The sequence below is a fragment of the Linepithema humile genome, chromosome 7, assembly GCF_040581485.1.
Source record: "Linepithema humile isolate Giens D197 chromosome 7, Lhum_UNIL_v1.0, whole genome shotgun sequence".
Classification (NCBI taxonomy): Eukaryota; Metazoa; Arthropoda; class Insecta; order Hymenoptera; family Formicidae; genus Linepithema; species Linepithema humile.
The window spans coordinates 18,550,904-18,576,246 of NC_090134.1; the positions used below are offsets into that span (position 1 = coordinate 18,550,904).

At 39.7% G+C, this 25,343-nt stretch overlaps 1 protein-coding gene across 2 annotated transcripts in view; it reads left to right on the top strand.

The window, feature by feature from the left end:
- The window catches only part of LOC105670039 (protein O-mannosyl-transferase TMTC1-like), a 141,471-nt gene that overhangs the window by 59,435 nt on the left and 56,693 nt on the right, over positions 1-25,343 (top strand). For both annotated transcript variants that reach the window (XM_067359564.1, XM_012363334.2), the window contains 4 exons: positions 5,892-6,069; positions 20,868-20,941; positions 22,942-23,073; positions 23,584-23,656. In XM_067359564.1, coding sequence (XP_067215665.1) covers positions 5,892-6,069; positions 20,868-20,941; positions 22,942-23,073; positions 23,584-23,656 — 457 coding nt within the window. The remainder of the gene's footprint in view (positions 1-5,891; positions 6,070-20,867; positions 20,942-22,941; positions 23,074-23,583; positions 23,657-25,343) is intronic.

The following is a 25,343-nucleotide window of genomic DNA, read 5'->3' on the forward strand; positions in this document are numbered from 1 at the left end:
ATTGCCGCGTTTCGCGGCCCGCCTGACAATTACGATGACACTTTGTATTCGCACGAATAACGCTATGTACGTCCGGTCGGGTTGGTTATCGAGCGCGATAAAAAATGATTAGTGCGCGAAGATTATGTTGCGACGCGACACGGCTTTGCCATTTTCGTGTTACAGGACGCGTGAAGCTCGCGCAAAAAGGCCCTAGAAATAAAATTTTAATAGACGCGTGCGACATTTTTGCGCGTTGTCATGGATACGCCAATGTGGCCAGCGCGTTCGCAGTTACGCACAAATTTTGATAAAAGAATCGCAGCTGACCTGTTTTTATTGTTTTATTGCATCAGTATGCAAACTTACGCGCGCGAAGCGACCAAGCGGTGATGTCGATTTTCTATCAATCGATCGGCGCCACTTGTTTCATGCAATTGCTGCAGTATCGAATTTTCCATTTGCGATTGCAATGGTTTTACACGGGCGATTTGCGCTGTTAAACCCTTGAACGCAATATGACGCGAACGACCTTCGTGACGGATTAGGAGCAAATCGGATTACAACAAATCAGCGGGAGCTTACTTCCACGAAACATTGTCAATTGCCTCCCTCTTTCATCGGCCGATTATCATGTCGAGTTTAATTGAAGAGCACTCGAATATTGCGGGTCATAGAATTTTCGTTATTGTATCTTTCATGGTTTGGTAGTTCTTTTGTATCGCGTCTAATTTTCTAACTTATCGCTTGCAAAAAGAAGTAAGAAATTGCGAGAACGAACCTGTGTAATAAATCGTTTAATAACGCGATGAATCATTTGCGTTTTGTTACAAAAGGAGCTTTCTCCTTGAGCTTGAACACAGCTTAATCTGTTTCTCAACGACCTCGGCTGAGGGGACACGCTCGATCGGCAGGTTAATTTGGCCGCAATGAAACCAGCCTCGGCCATTTCCCAGCGGATCCCAATACAAGGGATTGGGAACGAGCCGTAAGTCGGATTTTCGCTCGACGATATCAGCTACGTCGCACACCATTGATTGGTGGCACGATTCCAAATTACCCTTTAAAACTATCTCATCGCTGTTTAGAATTCGCCAAACTGCCAATCAATAGTTATCTTATTGTTGCTTCCATTTGGCACACGTTTAGATTACACACGCAACGAATTTTTTTCAGCAAAACTTGTTACACAGTATGTAGAATTTAAAACTTAATACGTAAAAGTTGCAAATTGTCTTCCTCTTTTTCATAAATTTAATATAAAATCTGTGCGATTGATGCCTAAATAGATAAATTGCAAATTAAATTTTATGCGTAAAATAACTGTACTATATTCGAGGAGAACCGATTGTGTGGAGTCGCCCCGATCGATAGTGTAATTTTGACGCGCAATCTGGATAGGGTTGGCTTAATGATTACAAGATATTAACTAGGTACCTGCTGCATGGCCTTTCCGGCAAAGTCCTTCATCATGTTCGACGTGGACACACCATATTTTCCAATATACAATCTGGGAAAGGAATGAGGCCCGACGGTTGATATATGGCGCCACTCAAGGCGTATAAGCGGTCGTAATTCATAGTATTATCAGATCTGGCCGCGTGGCTCTGTGTAAGCGGATCGTTTGTGTAAGAATGAAAAAGGAAGAACGGAGGGGGTTTAAGGAACTGAGAGGGTCGAAAGAACCGACGGGAGATAATTGATCGTCGACGACGATCTTGTCAACCTCTGATCGTAATCTTGCAGATTGCCGTATTATATTTTTGTGACAGTCATAATTTTGCTTTAAATAAATTGAAGTGAAAAACGAGATGAGATAAAAAAGAGAATAACAGCGAACGAAAAACTCGCATTTATAAAATTTGTAAAACGAGATTAAATAGTTTTTATTCTTTGAACGTAAAAATGTATCTCGGGGCGGTCAATATTTTGCGGATATCGATCGGCGCCTTGCAACGTGTTCAAATTTCTTTTGCGCGCACAACAGAGATCGAAGTCGCGACGTGCCCGTGATTTATTTCACTGGACACTTTGCCGGGAAGAACGTGACTGGAAGTACGGCTTAGCCAGTCCCTTAAATCACTGAAGCAGCACTAGAGAGTCGAAATCGGTATCTTGGCTGCTATATTCCGCGCACGATCGAGCCCGAATGGCGTCCTACGATGCTCTATCATCGTACCTTTGTCTTGCGGCTGCAAACGATAGTCCCCGCAGAGTTAGAACCCAATGTCGCCATCGAAAGGAAACGAGACTCGAAATACGTACGTCACTGTCAAAGAAAATCGCGCGAAAATGTTTCCTCCGCGCATTATTCCGACATTCTATAAAAGGTTAAAAGAATTTTCTATTCTGAAAAGCGTGAAAAAGGTTTGCGAGAATGTATTTTGCATAACGTAGAAATGAAATGGCGAACGATTGGCGGAATATTCTATACGTTTATTTTTTTTTTTTTTTCTTTTTTTTTTTCATTGATTTTCACGTTGATTTGCGGCAACTTTCAAACACATGTCCAGTCGTGAAAGCAGAAGAGGATACTAATGAGACGAAAAGACGAAATGATCGGTCTCGGCGACGTAGTCGAGGGTAAACGAAAGCAGCGTAATTTAACGACATCGTTCATGACTTTAATACCTCGTTACGAAAGGGCCGATCTTTCGACTTTTTGCGATGCGACATCTTCAGGAGAGCTCTTTGAAGAGGCCGAACATCAAGCATCCCCTCGAAAAGCTCGCCTGGCAATTCATCTCTGCAGCGACCGGCTAAACTTCATTAATTAATTACGTGCCGGAACTTTGTCAAGATTTTCTTTTCAGGATACTGATCCCCGCAGCGCGATAGTTTGTGCGATACGAAGCTCTACGCGAAGCGACGCCTTCACGAATAGGCTGATGTGTTATTCGAGAAAAACGAGTGTCCGATTTCAGAGGCCCTTCCATGATTAAAGCCCTTTATTTAGCTGACGCACGAAAGCTGTTCGTTTTGTTCCGGAACATAAACGTAAAAGTGATAATGACGGAACAGCGGGAATAAGTATTGATCGCGCTCTGCGGCTGGCCAGTAGTTACGGGCTGGTGTGGTCAAACAGTAGTAATAGAACCGGTCGTGGTTAGCCAGTAGTAAGAGCGTAGCTGTGGTCAGACAGTTAGTATCAGGTCCCGCTGCGGTCTGATACGAGCAACTGTTCTACTTCGTCATACTGTGCTTCTGTTTTGAAAGTTTTAATGGTACCGCTGTACCATCAGTTATTTCTGTTTCCAAAAATATACATATTACATAATCCGACAAAACGTAAAAGATTCTCTTCAAAGAACAGTTATCATTCTTAGAATAAGCGTGTAATATTTTATGCGTTTTACATTTTTAATTGCTAGAAGAATAATATATGCAATACAATAATATGAGATACACAATCTATTTATATAATATTTAAAAATGATTATTATAACTATAATAAAAAACGATATCTAATATATAAAAATAGAATATAATAATAGAAACCATAAATAACAGGTTTCAATTTGTTGCAATATTTTTTTTTTTCATTGTGTGGAAACAAAGTTGATTAAGTGCTTAAAGCTGAATCGATTAAATGTGTAATTAAAATTTGAACGTCGTGCAAGTAAATTTTTTATCTTGAACGAAAGTTCTCTGTCGATACTGAACAAATTAAGGTTCTTTAATTTTGCGAACCTTTCAAGCGAATGCTTCCCTTAATTGCGTTTAAGAATCGATATTTTGCTTCCTTTGACAATTGTGAAAACGAAACAGTATTGGACGTACATATTACTATATTTTTATTACTAATAATATTTTATAAGTATATATTCTTGTGTATCACTGAATGTTAACTAATGCAAAGATGCACGATTTTCTATTGCATAAAGTAAGATATTTGAAAAGTAAACATTGAAGTTAATTTTAGTTGTTTGCTCAGGGACAAAGAGAGTCTGTAATTATTTTCAGACCAAACTCTCTTTTGTGCGTCTGGACGAGCTTCAATGATGACATGAATAAAAGATATGAGAGGAGAAATTCGCGTAGAGTAGAGAGTTGCGCCGACGAAGACAAATTGCGTTACAGAATCCTTCAGGGGAAAAATATAAATGATTATACGCAAAGAGCGAAGAAGAATGAGGCCAGAAATAGAGACATTTGTAATGTACGGCAATTAATCTCCTTGTTTTTTAATTCGGAGACAGGTACCAGCTGTTGAAGCACTGCTATTCTCCGAGTGATATTTACGTACGCGAACGATAGAATATTTCTATGCAATTGTCTTTGTCTATTTAATCGCATAATCGAGAGCGAGACTGTGTCAATACTTGCTTAATATCCAAGTGTGATAACGCAATATCGGTGCTGCATTCAACGTGCTTCATTCCGTAACGGGAATGCAGGCGCACGCCGTTGTGCTTGGAGAAACCAGTTAGAGTAAACAAGAACCTCCTAAGCACACAGCCCTCTCTCTATACTCCGTACTTGCGAGCTGTTGCGTATACCCGAAACTTGCAAACCGAGGATGCGGCAGAGAAACAATAAACTTTGTTAGCAAGTAGATATAAATGCGGAAGTATGGTTTGCGTGTTGATTTTTCAATGGAATCTGATCGTCGCGAAGAAATTCTAACTTTTACAAGTTAATTGTTTTTTTCAAATTTTTATCTGGCGACTTTAATTCGCTGTAAAATGAAGAAACACAGATAATAACTTGTGATATAAGCTCCGCCGTGAAATCTGTGCGCTAACCCTGCGATCGACGTATGCGAGCTTTTTGCTTGATCTAGGGCCAAGGAAGAGACAGGATACGCCTCCGACAACCCATGATCCTTGACACCTGGAAACGAGCCAAGCGCGGGTCTTCCGAGGGCGTCGAACTTATGCCGTCGGCAGGCTCCCAAAATTATAGCTCAGCTGCGTCAGCGACTACGGTGTTTGTTTTCATCTCGATGTCGGCACGACGGTTCATATATACTTTTCCATCGGTCCTCACGTCGTCCCATTTCTTTCGCCTGTTGTTCACAACGGCGAATAATTTTTCAACAATTAATAAAGTGAATCGCGCGCGCGATGAGCAAAGATAGAAAATGGATCAATACATTACTTTCGCGTACTAAACGGTATTGTTATCGGTATTATTTTTGTTAACGGGCTGATATAAAATATCGAATAGTTTAATCTTCTCCAACAAGATAGTACTTCCACTCCCTCCTCCCATCCCTTTCGTTAGTTGCGGCGAAAAGAGAACGGTCGGAATGGTTTTCTAAAATCCGATTACTCCGGCCGACTTAAGCGGATTTTCGTGAAAACTACGTCACGCCTGTGTTTGAAATCCGTTGTGCTTATAAACAAAAAGATGACAGGATTTATATCTTCTCGCGTTTCTTTGTGTTTGATAACAATGAAATTTGTTCCTTTTCTCACGACTACGGATAGTTTTTTCGTAGGCATTGCAAGGTGGATTTCTTCCGAACAGAAATTGCACTCTGTGCAACGAAGACGTTTTAATTTTTGCCGTGTTTATGACATTGTTTTTACAAGAAGTTACGAACACACATAAGTTGTATGATAACGTAATTAGTTATGTAATAATTAAGTCGGCAGAAATTTATTATAATTTATAATTTCCGCTGATTTACGCATTTTTCAAATAAAAATATAATTTATTGTTTATATTTGACATTGATTCCTTTTATAAATGTCAGCTATATAAGGAAAAGATTCGATATTTCTTCTAATCTTTCATTAAATACATTTGATAATTTAATGCAGTTTATTTGCGGTCTGTTATTTATCTTTATCGTATTCTTCATTTAGCTAAGACGTCGCATAATATCTATATTGAGCAATAATATTTTTGGATATTTGCTCGGAAGATGGAAAATCTAATTAATTCGGGATTTCAATTTGTTCCAGATTAAATTACTTGATGGCCGGTTTGAGTCCTATGTGGTATCACGCCACGAATGTCGCGTTACACGCCGCTGCGTGTATCTTGGTCACCAGAGTGAGCCTCGTGGTAGCAGCACTCCGGCCAGGATTCGCGGCTCTCGCTGGACTACTATTCGCCGCACATCCTGTGCACACAGAAGCGGTAAGTAATCACGTACACGTATTTTTGATAGAGCGGAAAGATCCACTGTGTTTCCCAAAAGAAACAAATACTTTTTCAAAGTCTGTTTGAACGTTAAAATTTAATTTCAAGTGAAAAATGTCAGTACATAGTCAGACAAGTTCGGTTCGGCACTTTGTATGTACAATTCTCGTCTATTGCAATTATTCGAGCAGAAAAGCTTTTAATCACAAACGCTACAGTCGATCACTCTTGCTATTTTGTAGTTTTGTCGGTTTACCGTTAGTTAATATTCAATAGCATATTCGCGAGCATGTACTTACGCGTTACACGGTTCACAGCACAATGGCAAATTCCGCTCTAAACCAAACAAAACAACAAGATTAGTAGAGCCCACTCGCCACATAACCGCGTCGCGTGCCCGAATAGAGTCTGGTTGATCCGCTTTTCCTAAGTGCATAAACGTAATTAGCCTAATCTTATTATGGCTATGATCGTGACGAGCAGAATTTGGCGTGTTCGTCCGTGTCGTTGGCGGCAGAGAGAATGACTGTTGCTTCAAAATAGACCTGTTTTTCATGTAATCAACGTCGGCGTTTATCGGCCATAAGAGAAACAATGAGTTGGGATGTTCACGCGCTACTTTGGGCGAATTGCAAGTTTTCTTTTGAGCTACGCAGACTAGAGAGAAGGGTTTAGAGCTGTGCAAGCTTCTATCGAGGTATTTCTGCACAGAATCAACGAGAATGATAAACTTCTACGTTGTTGATAATATTACCCTACTTAACCAGCTTTACTTAAGCATACGATGCTTTGCCCGCCGTTATTGCGCAAATTATGTTATTATGTTATTCCTGGGAATGGAAGTTTATAGAGCCTTGTTAGATCAGGAAGTTGGGAAACGGTGCGGAACAATGCCGTTAGAACTGCATATCATCGTAATCGGTGATTATAATATATTTGTTTAACGTCAAAGCTTACAGAGAAGTTGAAAGACGCCCGCTATATACTTTCTACTAGAGACAATAACTAAAACATAACATGGTATTATAATTACCGTACTATCAATTTTATATATGTTTTATATAAAAAATAATTTATAAATTTTAATATTAATATTATAAAAAAGATAATTATTTACGAATATTTGCCTACATAAAGCTTTTTTGTTTGATTAATATTATTATTCTATTCAACGGAACTTACGCTTATTAGCAGTTCGCTGAATCGTAAGGCAACACATTATATCAATGATCAATGCGTTGTAATTTTCGTTTAATTATAAATATGCAATCAAAAAAAATGTATAGGAATCAGATTGTATAGGTACGCGGACAAAGGTGAATTCCGCGTCATTAGCTTTGGGATCGTGCCTTTTGAGCGAAATTACTGGCGGCACACGACACTGGTTCGCAAGTCCGGTCTACCCATTACAAGCCCGACCTGCTTGCCGGTCACGCACTGCATCCTGTTACATCACGTGCGTGCGGTATTGCATGTATTACTCGTTGCGTGCACCACCCGCCCTCGTTGCCAGTGTCACTATTGTGATATCATGTTCATGTCGTACGCGACCGGCTAAGTCGGGTAATAATGTGTACTCATATCATATCAAATACTCTGCCGTCCATGATGATTTCTACATGGAGTGACATGAGAATCTTTTCGTTCATTTAACAGCAGAATTGTGCAGGACAACTCGCACATTGGCGTTGCATATGAATTTTTGCTGCTTTGTAAGATATTATGTGACTGGTTTTATAAATATCTCCAAACGGGAATAATCAAACGCTATTTTCAGAACAGAAAACAACAAAAGAAAGAGCGTTGTGCGCGACAATGGGGATACTCCATCACTTTTCGAGATGCTAATTTAAGTATCCACTCATTTAAAGTATTTTTCTATTAAATATTAAAATATTCAATGTGAATCAGTCACCATTTTGCTTTTGTCGCGAGAAAAACAGCACGGAACTTTTTACGATGTCGTTCAAAATATTCTCATGCTCTTTTTAATTCATATTCTTTCGTCACGAAACGCTTGTAAGTTTGTCGCCGATATTAATAAATTATATCATGTCGTGTGTAGCACACGAGTATCGGAAAGTGTATCTCGCGCTTCGAAAGTGCGGGTAATTCGCCGCAGTACAATCCCCCGCAAGAGTTTACCCCGCGCAACTCCCGCGTCGCTTGTCATGATGTAGGATTTGTTGTCACGTTGTTGATAGGATCGTTGCTCGCGTTGCTCCGGCGACAATCGCCGGTACTGTGCCAATCAAACCAGTTGGTACCGTTTGATTCTGTTTGCCGAAATGATCATCCGGTGAAAGCGCCGCTTGTTTTCTGTTGAAGGGTTAAGTCCTTGGTTCGGCCGCTGAAAGGAATCGCATTAATTAAGTACAACGCTATTGAAGCGTTTTGGCTTTTGGTCCGGTGCGAGCCGGACCTGAACAAAGGACGGGTGATGGAGAAAGGGTGGAAGAAGGCGGAGGGTAGAGTAGAATTAGTGACTACTGCCCTAGACTTCGTTGTCCGGTCGAGTGCGGAAATCTCAACGATCGATCGATTACCATGCTCATATTGCTGTTTATTACATAAGCCGCATTTTGTTCGTGCTCGCACGATAAATTAATTTCCGGAAATCCAGTATTTGCAGATCAGTCGAGCAAGAAGCTAATCTTTTTATAACGAGTCTACTATTAAAACAATTGAGTGTTACTTAACAAAATAATAATTTGTTCTATATATAAAAAAAAGTTTAAAAGTGAATTTCTAATTAAAATGAAAAAAAAGCGTGATGTTTTTCTCGTGAAAAGTTTATAGAAATACATGACACGTTAGATTGTCTGAAGGCAATATGTTTTTTTTTTTTTTTTATTAATTAAAGATAGTACTGAGAGATTTGTGATATCAGTAACAAAATCGTGTGTTAGATATTGATTGAATTGGCTTTCAGGGATCTAAAGAACGTTTGCACACGGTCGTTTGAATGAAACGTTAAAGTTAATCACAGCGTTGCTCGAGGACATTGAGCTGCAATCATTGTACGTCCGAGTCAAAGACTATTCGTTACATCGCAATCTCCTGTTTTGCTCAAATCCGTATAGAGTATTCAATTTGTGCCTGCCGTTTGATTGGTGACTGAATACGAGAATTGTCGGGAGTAATGACAGATGCGTGAATCGAGCGACATGGCCTTTTTAAAGCCGGTGAAGTTATTTTTATTCTACGTAAATCTCAGTCGATGAAAAGCTATTAAAAATTTTATTCCAATAAAGCATTTCATGTTTGTAGAAATTCTGTTTGTAGGAATTGTTATGTCTTTTTTTATTTATTATATTATTATAATCGTTAAGAAAAAGAGTAGGATAAACCGTCAATAAGAATTATTGCTAAGAAGTTAAAAGTGCTTTCATTGTCTTATCCGTTTGTCTCAATATTTCAGCAAAAATATTCAAGTTTGATAATATCTTACGGCTTGCGCCTCGCAATTCCCTTCGTGTTCATGTTTGACTCACACCCCTGATTATCGATCGTTCAATGTTATAATTTCCACGTGAAATTGGATGCATTGATTTTTTGCGATACGTCCATCAGTATCGGTAATTCCGCGTTATCCGATGGGGCAAACGCCGCGGGCGAATGGCAAAAGTGCTCTTAGATTAGAATTGGAACATTTAGATCACGCGATATCGCTCACAGAACCGTTTGGCAATATATATCGGCTATTTTGTAAAATCGCTGCCCATTTGTTTACGTTGACAAGTACATCCAGTCCATTAAACGGTTTGAGACTGAAAATATGACTTTATTACCTTTATTATACATAAACCTTTTGTATGGCTTCTTTTATTCTTTGCGCATATAAAGCCTACAGAGAAGAAGAAGAATAATTCTTCGAAATTACAGCTATTTCATCGGATTAAAGCGCGCTCGCTTTTGTACAATGGAACACAAAAGTCGCTCGATTTCACTTCGCCATTAAGTGAGCATAACGAAACGATTTCCATAAGGGAAAGTGTAGATTGGAGAAACAGTATTAGAAAGAAACCGCAAGAACTAAGCCCTGCCATTACAAATAATCGCCTTACCGTCATTTGCAGTATTTAATAATAATCTCTTCCTTTATTCATCGTTTTCTCTTCCTTTTTTCTCTGCAGCATTTTCACGCACATACCGCACATACACACACACACACACACACACACACACACACACACACATACACGCGCGCGCGCGTATACCGTTATGGTATATATTAGGTATATATACATATATACCGTTTATAGCGATATAAACTGTAAGTAAAATATTATTATAAGAGTATTTATAACTTTTCGCGTTGGCATTAAATCTAACTTGGATCACACGCGATGATGCAAAAGGCAACGTTAATTCGTTAAACTTTCTGCACATTACGGTAATAAGATTAATTATCGTTGATATAAATGCCAGGTTTATATCTTTGAGCATTTATTTTATTTATCTCGTACACGGAGAAAAATATGGTTGGAGGCGATTTACAACGATAACAAAACTCAAACATTTACAGTGCTGCACATGTGCTCGTTTCCCGAAGGATGCTTGAAACGGAGTTTTATAGCACAGACAGAATACGGGCCATTCCTCGATGTTTTATGGATAAATGTTATTTATTGTAAAATAGATCTCGCGACAGACGGGAAAATGGCTAATAGTTTCGTAGAGAGGCGTATGTTTGTAAAAAAAATTTATTTTAAACCGGATAGTGGTACCTTTGAGAACTGTTTAACAGTGTTGTCTTTGTTCAAAGACGTTCCTTCGAATTGAAAAAGAAGAACGCGCGTTCTTCCTCTGCGCGCGTGTACCATCGAAAGCAAACGGGTGGGCTAAAACAAAATACGTGTTCCGTTTCACGATGCACGGCAGAGAAGTCGCTGGCTCGGAATACGTGCGGTAGGGAGGAGAGCGGGGCGAGATAAAGGGAAGAAAAATCGAGGGAGATGCGTCCCGAGTGCCTTCTCTTTTCACCCAAAGGAACTAAAGAGCATCAGCGTGCATACCGTGCCGGAATGTTTTCCAGGTTCCAAGTATTGTTAGTAAGGAGAGAGGAAGCATTCTCTCGTTAAATCATTCGTAAAATCGTAGGTGCCTCCGCGGCTTGGTGCGATTTTTCCGACGCGAGAACGGAGGCGTCTCTCTGTACGCAACAGTCCTTGTATATCGGAAAATCAACAGGATTGTCCGTCGCCGGTGAAAATGCTGTCTGTGAAAAAGTAAGAGAAGAATTTCGGCATTGCGAGATGCGCCCCTATGATAAATGGTGGTATTATTCTTTTCATTTTTTTTTTCTTTTATTCATAGCGTCGAGGGGTTGCGGGCACACGTAAGTATCGCTCGAACTTTACGGCGCGGTTAAATCATTCATAAAATCGTAAACGTCTCTGCCGAAGGATTGATGTTGAACGATGATGTCTTGAAATTGATCCCTTTTCTTCCGTGTGAAACATAAGACATCATGAAACTTCATGAAACTTCTATTTCCAATATAAAGCTCCGAAAGGTTTATGATTTTATGAGAGTTTAATATTAATTTTAATTTAAAATAGATTAATATAGCGAGAATCGTGTGCGACTATGTTCTCAAAATCTGTGAAGTGAGAATATTCGTCTTTCCGATAAATCACTTGGCGAAATTTAATCACTGAAAATTATATGAATCTCGGAAATCGTGTCCGTCATTGTAATATGGATAGGTATTATGCACTATAGTGCACTCATGCTGGTATTCTGGGATAATTGTACTTAATACATATAATAGCCTGGTTACTAAATTAAGGGAAACTCAACCGGTTGGCCTAGATTAACAAAGTAATTCGCGGATCTCTATGGATTATCGATGATCAGTATCGGAATTAGCAAAGCTCCGGTAGATTATGCATTCCCCCGACAATCGGTCATCGGGATTGCTTGACGCATGTATGATTCAAATCGGAAATCAGCTATGCATTGCTAATTTTTTATAAATTTACTTTTTTTATTAAATTAACGATATATGTCTTAATAAAGATATTCAAATAAAAAAGATTAAGTAATACGATTGCTGCAAAAAAGAAACGGATAATGACATCTTATCCGGGACATGTGATAGCAGCGAGGAAATTGGAAATAAAAATAAGAGAATGTCCTCGTGAAAGGCCATTTTATTCTCTCGTTAAAGCAAAGGTTGAAAGACATTTGTGCCATATCGGTGGAATTGCGATTTGTCAGAAGTGCACGTGCCATCAGCAACGTTGCGTGATGGTCGGCGATGTTAGAGCGCGACCGTAAAAATTATATCGTCCTCGAGTAACCTCTAAGATCCCGTACTGATCTTAAGGATGATTGTTAGAAGGCTATTATATCCTGAACTCAAAGTTTTTGCTTCAAAATACTATAATATTAATGTAAATATACATTAAAGAATAATTAACCGAAAAGATTGATTATGCTCTGTTGATTGAAGATGTTTATTGAAACTGAATGTTTAGTGATTAATTCTAGTTTGCTTAATCGTATTATCTGTTTTATTAATACGTGAAAAGTCAGATAATAAGTAAAAAAAAATCGAATGTGATAAATAATTTAATGAAAAAATCAATACAAACTGTAATGTGCTAAAAAAAAGCTCCACCAGTTTTATGCTGTAGAAAAAAAAATTTATTTCATTCAAAATTTACATCATCGCATTTATTAAAAATTACTGACGTGTGCACGATAAAAGTCTGATGAAAATAATGGTAAAGGAAGATATAATATTAAAATTTCAAGAACAGGATAATTATCCTGTCGCATGTTCGAATCTGTTAATTAAGTACGTTTGTCTTCGACCTTTCGTGGAAATCAAAAAGGTTCCGGGAGACATATTCATTATCTCGTGGACCATCGATTTCGATGCTCTTACCCGAGGGAATCCGCAGGCGCCGGTCGGCCAAGTCGGCGACGACCTGGAGTTAACAGCGCGAGTTTAAAAGTGATTTATCTCTGATTTATGGAGGAAAGAGCACGGTACGGAAGTCGAAAGTTTCTCGGCTTCTCGGCGACGAGGCGGAAAGAATTATCGGTTGGGCACAATGGACAGGTGGCGATATCGTTTACACGTCGAATCCCACGACCGTCCGTTTCGCATGAAGACAAAAAGAACGTCGGCCGTCTTCCTTCGCCTTTGGCGAGGAAGGAAAAAAATATCGCGGGCCGCTGCGAGCTCGGCGGATTTTCCAGAACGAAGGCTGCTAGAAACGGAAGCGCCGCCGTCGAGACGACGCGGTTGAATTTTCACTCGGGAGAAGTCCGTAATGAAAAATTTAATTCGCCGAGAAAACCGGAGTTATTCTCAACAGAATATTTTCGCCACAGCAAGCATTTTACCTTAGCTTCTCCGCGTCGCTGTTCATTCTCCGCCGGCCTTTGATATTTTTCATTTGAAGACACTCTCCTCGCACGTTTCAGACTTCAGCTGATACGTTGCTTTACATTGCGGAGCTTAACGAAGAAACTTGACGCAAATGTACCGACGTGAATGCGAGCCTTACGTTCTTACCGCCTGTAATACAGCGATATAAACGCAATTTATCTAAAAGCACTTATTGGCAAGATTCTGCGCCACGCTACGTTCTTGGCCGCGTGCGTTTGCGAAATCCCGCGGTGAAATATTCATGGCGATGGTATTCGCGACTACCAGCAGCGTAATTCCGCGCACGATTCCGTGGGACGTCGATTCAAAGTAGAAGAGGTAACCTCGTTTCGCGCGGACGAAACTTTTCTCTCCCCAGTTTCCAGCGGTGTTCCTCCCTTTGAGCTGACGTTACAGGAAACGTGTCGCTCCGTTCCCAAAGGAGTTTTGTCGATGTTCAGAAAATATCCGTAAGTTGGTGACGCGAGCAGAAACATTTGTCGGCAATCGAAGATCGAGGCGCATGTAGAAATGTAACTTCGCGCAACATATTCGCAGCGTGAACAATAAAATAAGACAAAATGCTTTATTAAGTATCCAAATTTCCACCCCGCTGCATCGCTTGTGATGCGAAACGTCACGCTTGATTTTAACCTTTCTCTTTCTTCCCGGCTTAATACTTAATACAGTGGAGTGTCGCGTTGGCGCACCGGTGTTTCACATCGCGCCATCTCTTTCGGGAACAGCCGGAAGTAGGAAGGTATCAGCTGGTTCAAGTCCGGAGTCGGGAGTTTCCAGTCTTGATTGCACGATTCATAACGCTCAGAATCCGGGCGTGCTCGTCTCGCCCGTCTCTTAGCTCCATTCGTGCGCCAGCCTTGTTCTCAGCCATCACGTGATACGGTATGACGACGGATTCTCCGCATCCGGACAAGGTAGATCGCTCGTTACGGTCGAAACTCGAATTTGCGCCGCGATGGAGAACGATCACGAGCGGGGATTACGTCGGATCAAGCGGGCGTGTGGTGAAACGAGTGCTTCTCTACGTGCGAACAGTGAGCGCCGTACTCTGAACGGCGTAATTTATCATTTCCAATGTAGAATCATTTATTTTATAATGCGAGGAATATTTTAGCAGCACATCCGGAAGCATTTCCGGCATCTTCGCATTTGCGACGTACCGTGCGCGATCTCTTCTATTTGCAATCTCGGAAACGTGCACTTTTTCTATGGACTTGGAAGGCAGTCGAGAATCAGAAGTCACGAGAGCAACGGCTTAAAAAAAACTCCGCGTAAGTTGGAGTGAAAACAACATGTAAGAAGTATTCCTTCCAGCTCGCTCGGATGTAACGGATTAAATTGAGGGGAAAATTGAACCGTTCCTTATTTCATTGTACGGTGCTTCACAATCCGTTGAAATATATTAAAGTGGGTTAATGCAGATTAATTTTCTTCTTTTTCTTCATTTTAACGTCACGTCGAGTGCCTGTATTTCCATGTCGTTGTTCCGCGCTGTCAGTTCCCTTGCATGCAGAAAACTCCCCGCTGAACGTATACTCGATATACATAGTCTCTATCTACATATGCGTCCCTATAGATGCATGTCCTTTGAGAGCGATGCTGAACTTTCACAAGCGCTCTGCAAACAAGATCATAGGAACGATCCTTCTCACACAAGCGCTTCCTGCCGTACCTTCGAAGCATTTGTATTTTAGTGTAACTTGTAATTTGTTCATAATACATTCCGTATCCCCGTATCGCGATAATGCTCACACAAAAAACGCTTCTAATTTATTTCTAGGACAATTATATTATTTCGACAGTTATATATATTGAATCTGAAGCAAAGTCATTGCTCGATATATCACAGCGATATATCTTTCTTATAAGGAGAGCTTTTTTATGATATTTTAGCGTAACATGAATACGTTATGATGTAGAGTAGATAGCGCGAATGTCATTTTCTTTGAATAGATCATAAAGCACGACGAACGTGTCCCTTATTTGGCTTTGGAGCGTGGATGGAGACACGTGCGGCCAATTGAAGTTCCATTCCACAAAAGTTGCTCCGGCAAGTTCCTGGCGACCTCCGCTCCCGGACTCAACTCAAGGAGAACCGCAGGAACCTCTGACGGTAATTGGGGACAAATAGAGAAAATACTTTTGATAGTGGCCGCAATGACGATCATCCTGGTGTTCCGTACGAGCGGTTAGACGTTTCATTAAAGGATATTGCCATTGCTCAGAGAGGAGGAGGTGGAGTAAACTTCTTAGAGACGAACCCGCTGCAGCCTGCCGGTCGGGGTTTCATGACGGCGGGTTGGTGGACGAACAAGAAAGTAACCCTCCTTCCGACAATCGTTTCTCGAGAAATCTTCGGTACGACGTCGACGATTATTAGGTCGTCGATGCGGGAGTAGTGCTCCGATCGGAGAAGTGTCGAGTCGGATCGAAGGTTAATTGAAACCGAAGATTTTATGAAGCAGTTACATCACATAGTCTAGATGTCTTTTTTACTTTATTTCCTGCAACGGAATATATGGACTACTATCTGGCATTGCGCGAGGCGAAATTAATTTAAATTTTATTTTTAGTGAAATTAATGCGCACGAAATTTCGTTAGGTTTGTTTTAAGTTCCGGACAGTCGTAATTATGTGGCATTGCCGCAAAGTAAAGTAAAACGAATATTCACTCTCACACAAGAGAAACCTAAAAGAAGTCGAACGTCTGTCTCTTCCTTCCCGCCGTTTCCGCACCGTTACCCGTTCGTGCTGCCAACTGACACGGAATACAGACGAGGTTAACAAGGTTGTCAGAATATCGTTCGGAATGCTGCAAATAGAAAAGTGAAAATGCAGAGTTGTATTGCGGATCGCACTGTAATAAACGAATTCGTACGTTAATATTAAAAGTTTTCTATAACACTACGAATTATTGAGACAACGCTACTGCATTTCTCATTATCGTTTGAGCATTCGTCCACTTCGTTAGTCTTTTGTAGGGCAAGTTGAAAGGGTTTAACGATGTCGTTGTCGCAACGATGGAGAGAATGAAAGTAGTAGTCTATAAGAAGCCCGACGCTTTATTAAAGCCATAATATTAAAGAGGCCGAGAGGCTGGTTGGCTTTTTATACGTGCCTATACTCTGCGAATATAACGGCGGGTCTCAGAACACATTTGGAACACACCGAAACTGTACGTTTGTTGTGTTATATAAAAATATGGCCACATTATTATATACGGGCATATATTTTACTATTATACGGACACATAAATTTACAGAGAAAAATTATTCTCTCTCGTGTTACAAAAAATGTGATCATTATTTATGTAACGTAAGTATTAAATATCAAAGTGTGCGATGTGTGGCACGTGCTGGTAATACTTTTCAAAATTTATCTCACTGAATGCTGATATTCATTAATATATGAAAATATTAAAATTACGCACCACGAGAAATAATTATGCCAAGTAAATATACGTCTTAATTTTTTCATTATTCTATCAAAATGCAATATCTTGCGGTTTTTGCACTGCAATTCTAAACTCGTTTACTTCGGTCCACAGACAGTTAACTGTAAATGAAAAGCACTTTCAGCCAGCTCCGCTGTTACCTACGCGTACGCTTTGCAGGCATGTTTACTGTAGTTGACTCGTTGTTACGGCGTAAGGTAATCACGCTACCGTGTACGTTTTAAACGAGATGCGCTCTCTCTCTCTCTCTCTCTTCCTCCCCCTTTTCCCTCTCGGATAACGTTATACTTCACGGTGATGTTCCCGTATGCGAGAGGGGTTTCGTCCGCGCTTAGGCTGCAGCATGAAAGCCGGATGACCGAGCTGTCGTTTCGTGGTTACGATGTCGTCGCCGTATCGGCGTATACTACAAGCGAAAGGGACCGGAAGCTCCGGTCCGTGTCGGTTTCGCGGGTGCGATGAATTTTGCGTGCGCGGAAAGGGACGGACGGCTATATTGAGGATGGGTTTACCCGCAGAGCTCGGTTTCAGGCCAAATTAAACATGAAGCTGCGCGATCGTTCCGGCTCGTGGAGTGTTTCCTTCGCAGGCGATTCAGCGCTACGAATTGAGTCGAGCATACGTCTTTCCTTGTAGCGTTATGTGCGGTGCTTGAGCGTTTAATTTTATATCACAGTTAGAACGAATATGTACTGTAAAGTCCGGAAATATTAATATCGACCAACGACTACATCTTCATCTGCCTAATACAATTTCGAGCGGTATGCGATTTAATGAGTGTTATGTAACATGTACGAACGCGGATTATATTAATCGCGCGGAACAATGGGATGTAATATTAAAATAATGATTTGATTTCCTTTCTTGATTCATCCCGCGGAATATTCGCGAATTGACTAATTAAAGCAGTTGTACGTTTTGTCACAGAATTATCTTTCGCCAATGCATGATTAATTGTGACATTAATCCATACACAGAGCTCATATATTACTCACACGAGAAATTTAACATGTGTTGGATAGCGTTGGGCGTCATCGTTGATATGCATCGTTGATATGCATCACTACTTTTCTCTCCCCTTGCTATATTGTCTGCGGTTCACCGCGTTGAATGATGATATTAATTTGTGGGAATATTGATATTACAGAAGCAGAGAAGTATTTGATTTGTTGTTATATGTGCAAAAGTGGTACTAAATATAACATGGCAATAATAAATATTTGTATCTTAGACTTACTTTTCTATGAGTCTTACTTTTTAAGACAATCTTATTATTAATGCGAGATACTTTTAACTTTTAAATTAAATAATACTAAATATATATATATATATATATTTCTTTAATAACTTAATAATGGATTTCGTTCTTTTAATGTCTTCGGGAAACAACAAAGAAAAGAGAAATATTATTTAACAGTTTTATAAAGTTTCGCATAAAACTTACCTAGATATTTCGATGCTAATCAGCGAGTTATTAATATCTGAATAATAGTTCGCATCTTCGAAAGTAAAATGGAAGAGATATATTAATACAAGAGAGAGAGAGGGAGAGAGAGAGAGAGAGAGAGAGAGAGAGAGAGAGAGAGAGAGAAAGAATTGAGTAAAAACTTAAAGTAGACTGAGACTCTGAGCTATCTCAAAATAACGAGCGAACTCCTAAGGAAGTGTAGCGCTTCATATAATCAATTAGAACTCCAGAACGAGTGAGATGGTAATGGAGTTCGGCTAAGTACAAACTAGAGCAAACTAACATTGAGTCGAACGAACGCATCAACCTCCACCGGCTCACATCTATCTATGTCGTAAATCTGTTGATCTGTAATTGTATATGCGGAACACATTTACGTAGCAGATCATTTTTGTGCCGTATATATATTTTAAATAAGAATGTGGCAGCATCCCCTTCTTTTAAGAAAAAAAGATGTCAAGAGTCTCCTTTTGCATTTGAATAATAGACTGTCGGAGACATTGATTTGGAATTTATTGAAATAAATGCCTTCTATATCTATATCAATGCGCGATAAACGATTTTATCATTCATTTATCCACTTTTTGCGTGTTTCTCCATCATTTAATGGCACAGTTAGGATAAATAACGTCCGACCGTTTTTTTTTTTTTCGAAATTGGCTATTATCCCTCGCCATAAATCTGACATGTGTCGAAGAGGCACGTAGTGGAATCTATCGCAAAGTGGTCATCGTAATCTCTGTTATCTTAAGCAGACCCTTCGGTTATGGTCCCTTATGCTTCTAGCAAAGTCTGCTTCGGACTCGGCTTTCATTCTCCTTGACGTTGACGGAGTATTGTTTCCCCGAGCAAGATTTCCTCCGGGTCCACTTGCTGCAAGAGCATGGATGGAGATATGGCAAAAAAGGACGAGATTGTAATGAAATGTCAACTCAGTGTTTGTCTTCTGCAGCCTTTGTTTGAATGTACGGGTGTTCGATCAATCGTGTGATAGAAAAGAATACAGCACTCTTGGAAGTGTTTTAAATGTTAAATTAATAAAACTTCTTTCTTCGTGTTATCTTTACGCGTATCATCGAAAATGTATCGTGTATTTCGTATGTTTCGTACTCATATCAAATGTGAAAGATGAATGCTAGTTGCTGCTCCTTTTGCTATAATTGAATGATTAATTACATCCCTCGCGCCGCTGAAAGCATATATTTATCAATGTCTCCCGTATCTATAATTATAGTTCTCAATTTAATGATAATATTAGTGTTGGTAATGGTTCTTGTTTCAACACATCTTTGTTTATCAAATGTATCATAATTCATGGCGAAATAAGATATTAGCAATTTGCTTAATAGGTGCTGTAATTCATTTAATTTCTACTATTTCAAATTGATTTAGTTCGATGCTGTATTATTAGATATTATTTTAAACGTCTACATCAAGTCACTCAAATAAAATGATTTTAATATTTACTGAATTGTTAAATTTTAATTGTACGATATCTAAAAATACTAAATTTAATATAAATTTAATATATATAATATTATATTGATGCAATTTAATATTATATTATATTTAGTTTATATCACAGATATATACATTTCTCGATTACGCGTCGACTTAGAAAACGGAATTCTAACATATTCTCTCAGAAAGAATTTTGTGCCGAATATTCGCTGATTTCTCATCATCCTTGCCTTGCACTTTCTGTTCCTCTCGCAGATCGTATCCGTACGATTCCGTGGAATTAATTCGTTAAGAGGTTGGGAGGTTGGGAGGTTGGCCGTTCCACCGTGATAGACGGGGTTCGTAAATTTTAGAGGTACACCTGGTACTTTGGCCCAGTAGGGCGGAAGGAAGGAAGGAAGGAAGAGAGATGAGTACGACGGGTAAATCCAGCTTCCGGTAGCAGGTCGGCTCCCCTGGCCGGAGCTGATCCTTGGGAATCTCGGTTATTCACTCGCGCTGGGCTGTCGATAACTTGGACAATCTTAACCCCGCCTACTTTTCTTTCTCTTTCGCGCTTTTGTGTACTCGCGCATCTCGTCCGTCATTTCGTTTGCCACGACGAAGATCGTTGGTTTGGCTTTCTCACACATCTCCCGGATCAGCCTTCTCGTTTTACACCGCTAAATCCAATATCACGCTGTCGTTTCGTATTTTCCGAGAGGGATCTAGGCGCAGTCTTCACTTCTATTGCGCTTCTACTTCTCCCCTTTTCGCCCTAAGATAAGAGCGACTTGGGCGAAGAGTTGCTTTCATATAACCGCCACTTGTTGAGTGAATAAAATTTCTGAGACCAAGCGTTGAAGCACGCACTCGAGTTTTTAACCAGCGCAATATACAGATATACATATCTACACGCGTCAAAAATAAAAGTGCTCATATCTAGCGGTATGTAACTGCAGCAACGCTGCTGACGCTGTAACATACTATACTGTTATTATATTTCATATCGTTTTATGTTACAGGTAACTGGCATCGTAGGTAGAGCGGACGTTCTAGCGTGCATCTTCTTTTTGCTGTCCTTTCTTGCCTACCACGGGTGAGTATAGTTTAATCACTTAAACTTTTGCTCTTGCTACAGTTGTGCGCGCGCGCGCGCGCGCGCGTGTGTGTGCGTTGTGTGTGCGTGTGTATGTGACTTTCAGGTTAATTTATTTTAAGATTAAAACAAACACAAATATTTTGTGTTAAATTTTCGTCTACACATTTTTTAATTGAAAATATTATACCCAAGTTTAAACTTTTAAAATTACATTAAATGGAATTTGGTTAATTATGCCGAGAAAAAAATTCCGCGCTTGCCCTACTTTATGCACATGTATTATCTAATGAGTTACGAAGTACGTCGTTCATGTAGAATACCCTTCCTGTAAACTGGGGGAACTTTGGGGTGGCGCGTACGTCAAGAATGTCGCAACGACGCCAGTCTGACGCCAAAATAGCGCCCCATTCGTTCTCATGAACATACAGCTTGAAAATTATAAACTAAACTAATTTACTTTACGAACTGCTGTAACTATACCGGCGTCGTAAATGCGCCTCCAGACCAGACTCACATCGATCTTCAACGTTACAACTAAGAAGAATGATCTCGCACGCACAAAACAATTGTGCTTCTGCGACATTATTCTCGCAGCATTCATTTTGCAGTTACGTACTTTGCTATTTCTGGAATAAGTTTAATTAATTGTAGAAAAGCTCGGCGGTACACAAAATAAATTTCTGTAGCGCACTGCGCGAAAAGATTCGATATGAAGAAAAATCTGTAGAGACGAGAGTTCGGTTGTGAGAGTGTAAAAAGCTTCCGTGGAGGTCGTACTCCGACATAAAAGGACGGTTGCGGAAGACAAGAAGGTAAAACCCTGTCTGTAGGACTAACGTCGGGCGGCCAATGGCTGGAGGGAGGGTAAGATGCTTGTCTTCGAACCTGAGAAATTGATTACTCTTGGCTGCCTTTGAGTACTCTTTCTCTCTCGTTTCCCTTCACTTTTATTTCATCGCCCCGCTCTATGCTTATCTTCTTCTTTTTTTTTTTTTTTAACTAGTGTCTCTTAGATTCTCTGCCTTCATTCAGTTTCTCGACCATTTACACTTCGCGCTCAAATCCCTCGGCGATTAAGCGACCGATGATTAATTCCAATTATACATTTGGCTTACCGTCAAGATTCTCTCGTCGTTCTCTCGACTCCCGACCGCTTTGCTTTTGCAGAGTGGGTGTATTCTCACTCGTTCTCCGTCATTGCGCAGCAAGTTACTATTAATCTTACTTAGGAAGCTTTGATGTAAATTGTAAGAAACACTTCCATTTTCTCGCGGTACTTTTTACCCATTTTTATGAGCGAGTCGCCGAGAAGCTACGGTCTTGTCTTCGCGGACCAGTTTCTCGCCGGTTTCGTTGTTCCTAAAATCCTGAACGACGTCTTGTAACAGATCTGTCACTCGACGTAGATTGATGTACACGCCAACCGACGTAAACGAATAAATCCTATATGTCTTTGGATCAATTTTGTTGCGAGAATTGTTTCCCAATACTGCGATGTTTCTATCTGAAGAGAGAAAAATTTATTGGAAATATATCTGTAATGTATCTGTACAAATAAATTTTTTATTATTACACGAAGGATTTTCTATCAAATTTTAGATTATTCTATTTGTAATAATTCTTTATGTCTACTTTTTATAATGAAATTTTATGTGGAAATATTTTAAATACATGTACATAAATTTTTTTATCGTGCAAACCGCGCAATATATTGTATTTTTGTCTAATATTAAAAAAGATTACAAGACATTGCAATCGACACAACTATGAACATTCTCATGTTTAAGTTATGTTAATTTCTAAATTATTTAAGTATTTTATATTTTATAATATTATACATATAAGAAGTTTATAACTAAATCCATGTTTCTAAAGATATTAAAAAATGAGAATAGTTATCGACTTGTGTCGACTTGTTCTACAGTTATGTAATAAATAAAATTCAATTTATGATTGTATTGCGTTTTGATTTAATGTTTGAATTTTTTTTCTTGCAGCCAGCAGACGGCTTACGTATGGTCCAGCGTTTGTCTGGGTGCTCTGTCGATGTTAGCGAAGGAAACTGGCGTTACTGTTCTGGCACTAAACCTTCTTTACGATCTCTGTCGTTCCTGGCATTCAATCAAGAGGTAAGTGTTTAAGCGCTCGGAATTGGAGCGTGATGTGCCCTTCAGCGCGGAAGTATAAGATTTGAAGTTGTGAGAGAAACTTTAAATTGATATGGTTCTCGTGATCTCTTAGATGCGTTAGAGTGTGAATCTGTATTAACTTCAGATATACTGCGCTTGAAAAATTACTTACGTTCTTAAAGAAAACACTTCGCAAAACACAAGAATTAATCGCTGCACGCCGCAGATTACGTGACTGCACGTACATCGATAATGAAATCGCTATAAGTTCTATGTCGCATGTTTTAAAGCGGTAAATGCGCTTCTCGTGACTGTGGAAAATGCGGCCAAAATATTTTGCCGTTCGAGTTCCATGTCGGAACGTAGACCCCTTTTAAATAGTGTCATCGATCTTACAGTAATACCGTATTGGCTATTCGGTTCATTTTTTATATTCGTACCGACAGAAGTATTTTATAATTTTACAATGTAAGACAAGCTACTGCATTGCCTCTATTATTAATATTCCAGGTCTATTTTCGAAGCCAAATGGAACGACGATTCTAGATATTTTTCAAGACGTGCTGCAGCATTACTCGTTTCGGTAAGTTAAAAATTAATTGTACTTATCTATGTTCAGTTTGTAACAACGGAAACATCAATTATGATTTTATTATTTTACACCGATTTCAATTTACAATCAGTAACGCCAATAGTATTGACTCGAATACAAATCTTGTGTCTGAAAACGAATTCGACGACAAGTTCAATGCTAATAAATCAACTGCACTTTAATATCGACTGTTGAAGGCAATCATTGATATTCCCAAAGGATCGAGGGGGAAACATTGACTCTATAAACGTGAAGTATAGATGAATGGGTAATGGTCAAAGAGGACTGAAATCCTCTTAACGCACCGTGTGTACATTCGGTCGTGCGTGGAAGCCCCACAGGATTTTCAGGCGAGTGGTGGGCGCGATCGGCTTTGTTATTATTATATTAACGACAATGTCTGCGCCTCCGGTATCCGGGGAATACCAGAATTGTAGGGACATCCATGACTATATTTATCCATTTAGACTCGCGCGCCCTCGACTTATCACGTAACTGGATTAATGGAAAAACCAAACGCGAGTAAGCCTCGGCGGCAATTGAATCGTATTGTGTCGCATAATATTGACTTATTCTTGATTGCTTTATTCACAAAGTTTATCGCGTTGAACATATGAGGCGAAAGAGAAGAATCCTGATGAAGTTAACGCGGGCTGTTTGCAAGTGTGTACCCCGCGCACTGCTATAGTCACGTGGTGCTCAGTATTACTCCTAAAAGGGATTACTTACGTGCTAAGAAAACACGATCGTCGCTCTTCTATAATCCGCGGAATTAGCGTGGGTCCCTTCCCTATTTCGTGTCCGCATCGTTAATTCTTAACGACCGATATCTTTCGTTTTTATCGCTCTACTGTAGTGAGACACCGATGTTTACAGCAGCTCGTGCCTTAAGCAAATTTAACGATCGTTACCATAGATACACTCGACGCGGAGAATTTCCCTTTACGGTCGTGGAAAATAAATAACGTTCCCCCGAATTGCTATGCAGCAAGACAAACTGTGCAGCGAGCGAAGCGTGGGATGAAATAGCGGCAGTTTCAAAAGATCAACAGAATGATATATGATTCATATAAATGGGTATTGCATAACGCTGCGCAATCGAAAATGTGGAATGTGTGTAGGTTTGCCATTGACATTCGTGATTATAATCAGCTTTCTCGTAATTAATTTTGTTAATGACAACGATAATTACGTGATCTATTTATCTTCCCATAGGATTCATCACACGCTATTAAACGCTGTTTGCCATACGGTTTGTTAAACGTTAAGCTTTAATTTCTTTTAAATACCTCGAAAAAAGCGGAAAATTTGAGGTGTTTAATTTCAATTAAATATCCCTCGAAAGTTTGATTTTCAAACAAAATTAAAAATTTTTGAATAATAATGCTTTTAAAACGCCTCCCTTTTTTCGCAAAATCCACACAAGCGTGAAGCGTCTTGAAATTTCGAAGGGATCTCAAGTGAGGCGGTAAATTCCATCGGTAAAGAATGTGAACTCCGTATTTTCGGCACGGATCCATTGGGGTCACGTTGGTCGATCGCGTATTACGACACCATGGTGTAACCCTTAAGCGGAGTTTACGAGGTGCTATTAAATCCTCGGCTTTACTGTCGTTGATGTTCATACCCAAGAAACGCGGGCTCTTGCGGCGACGGCGCTCATCGTCTTTATTGTCGC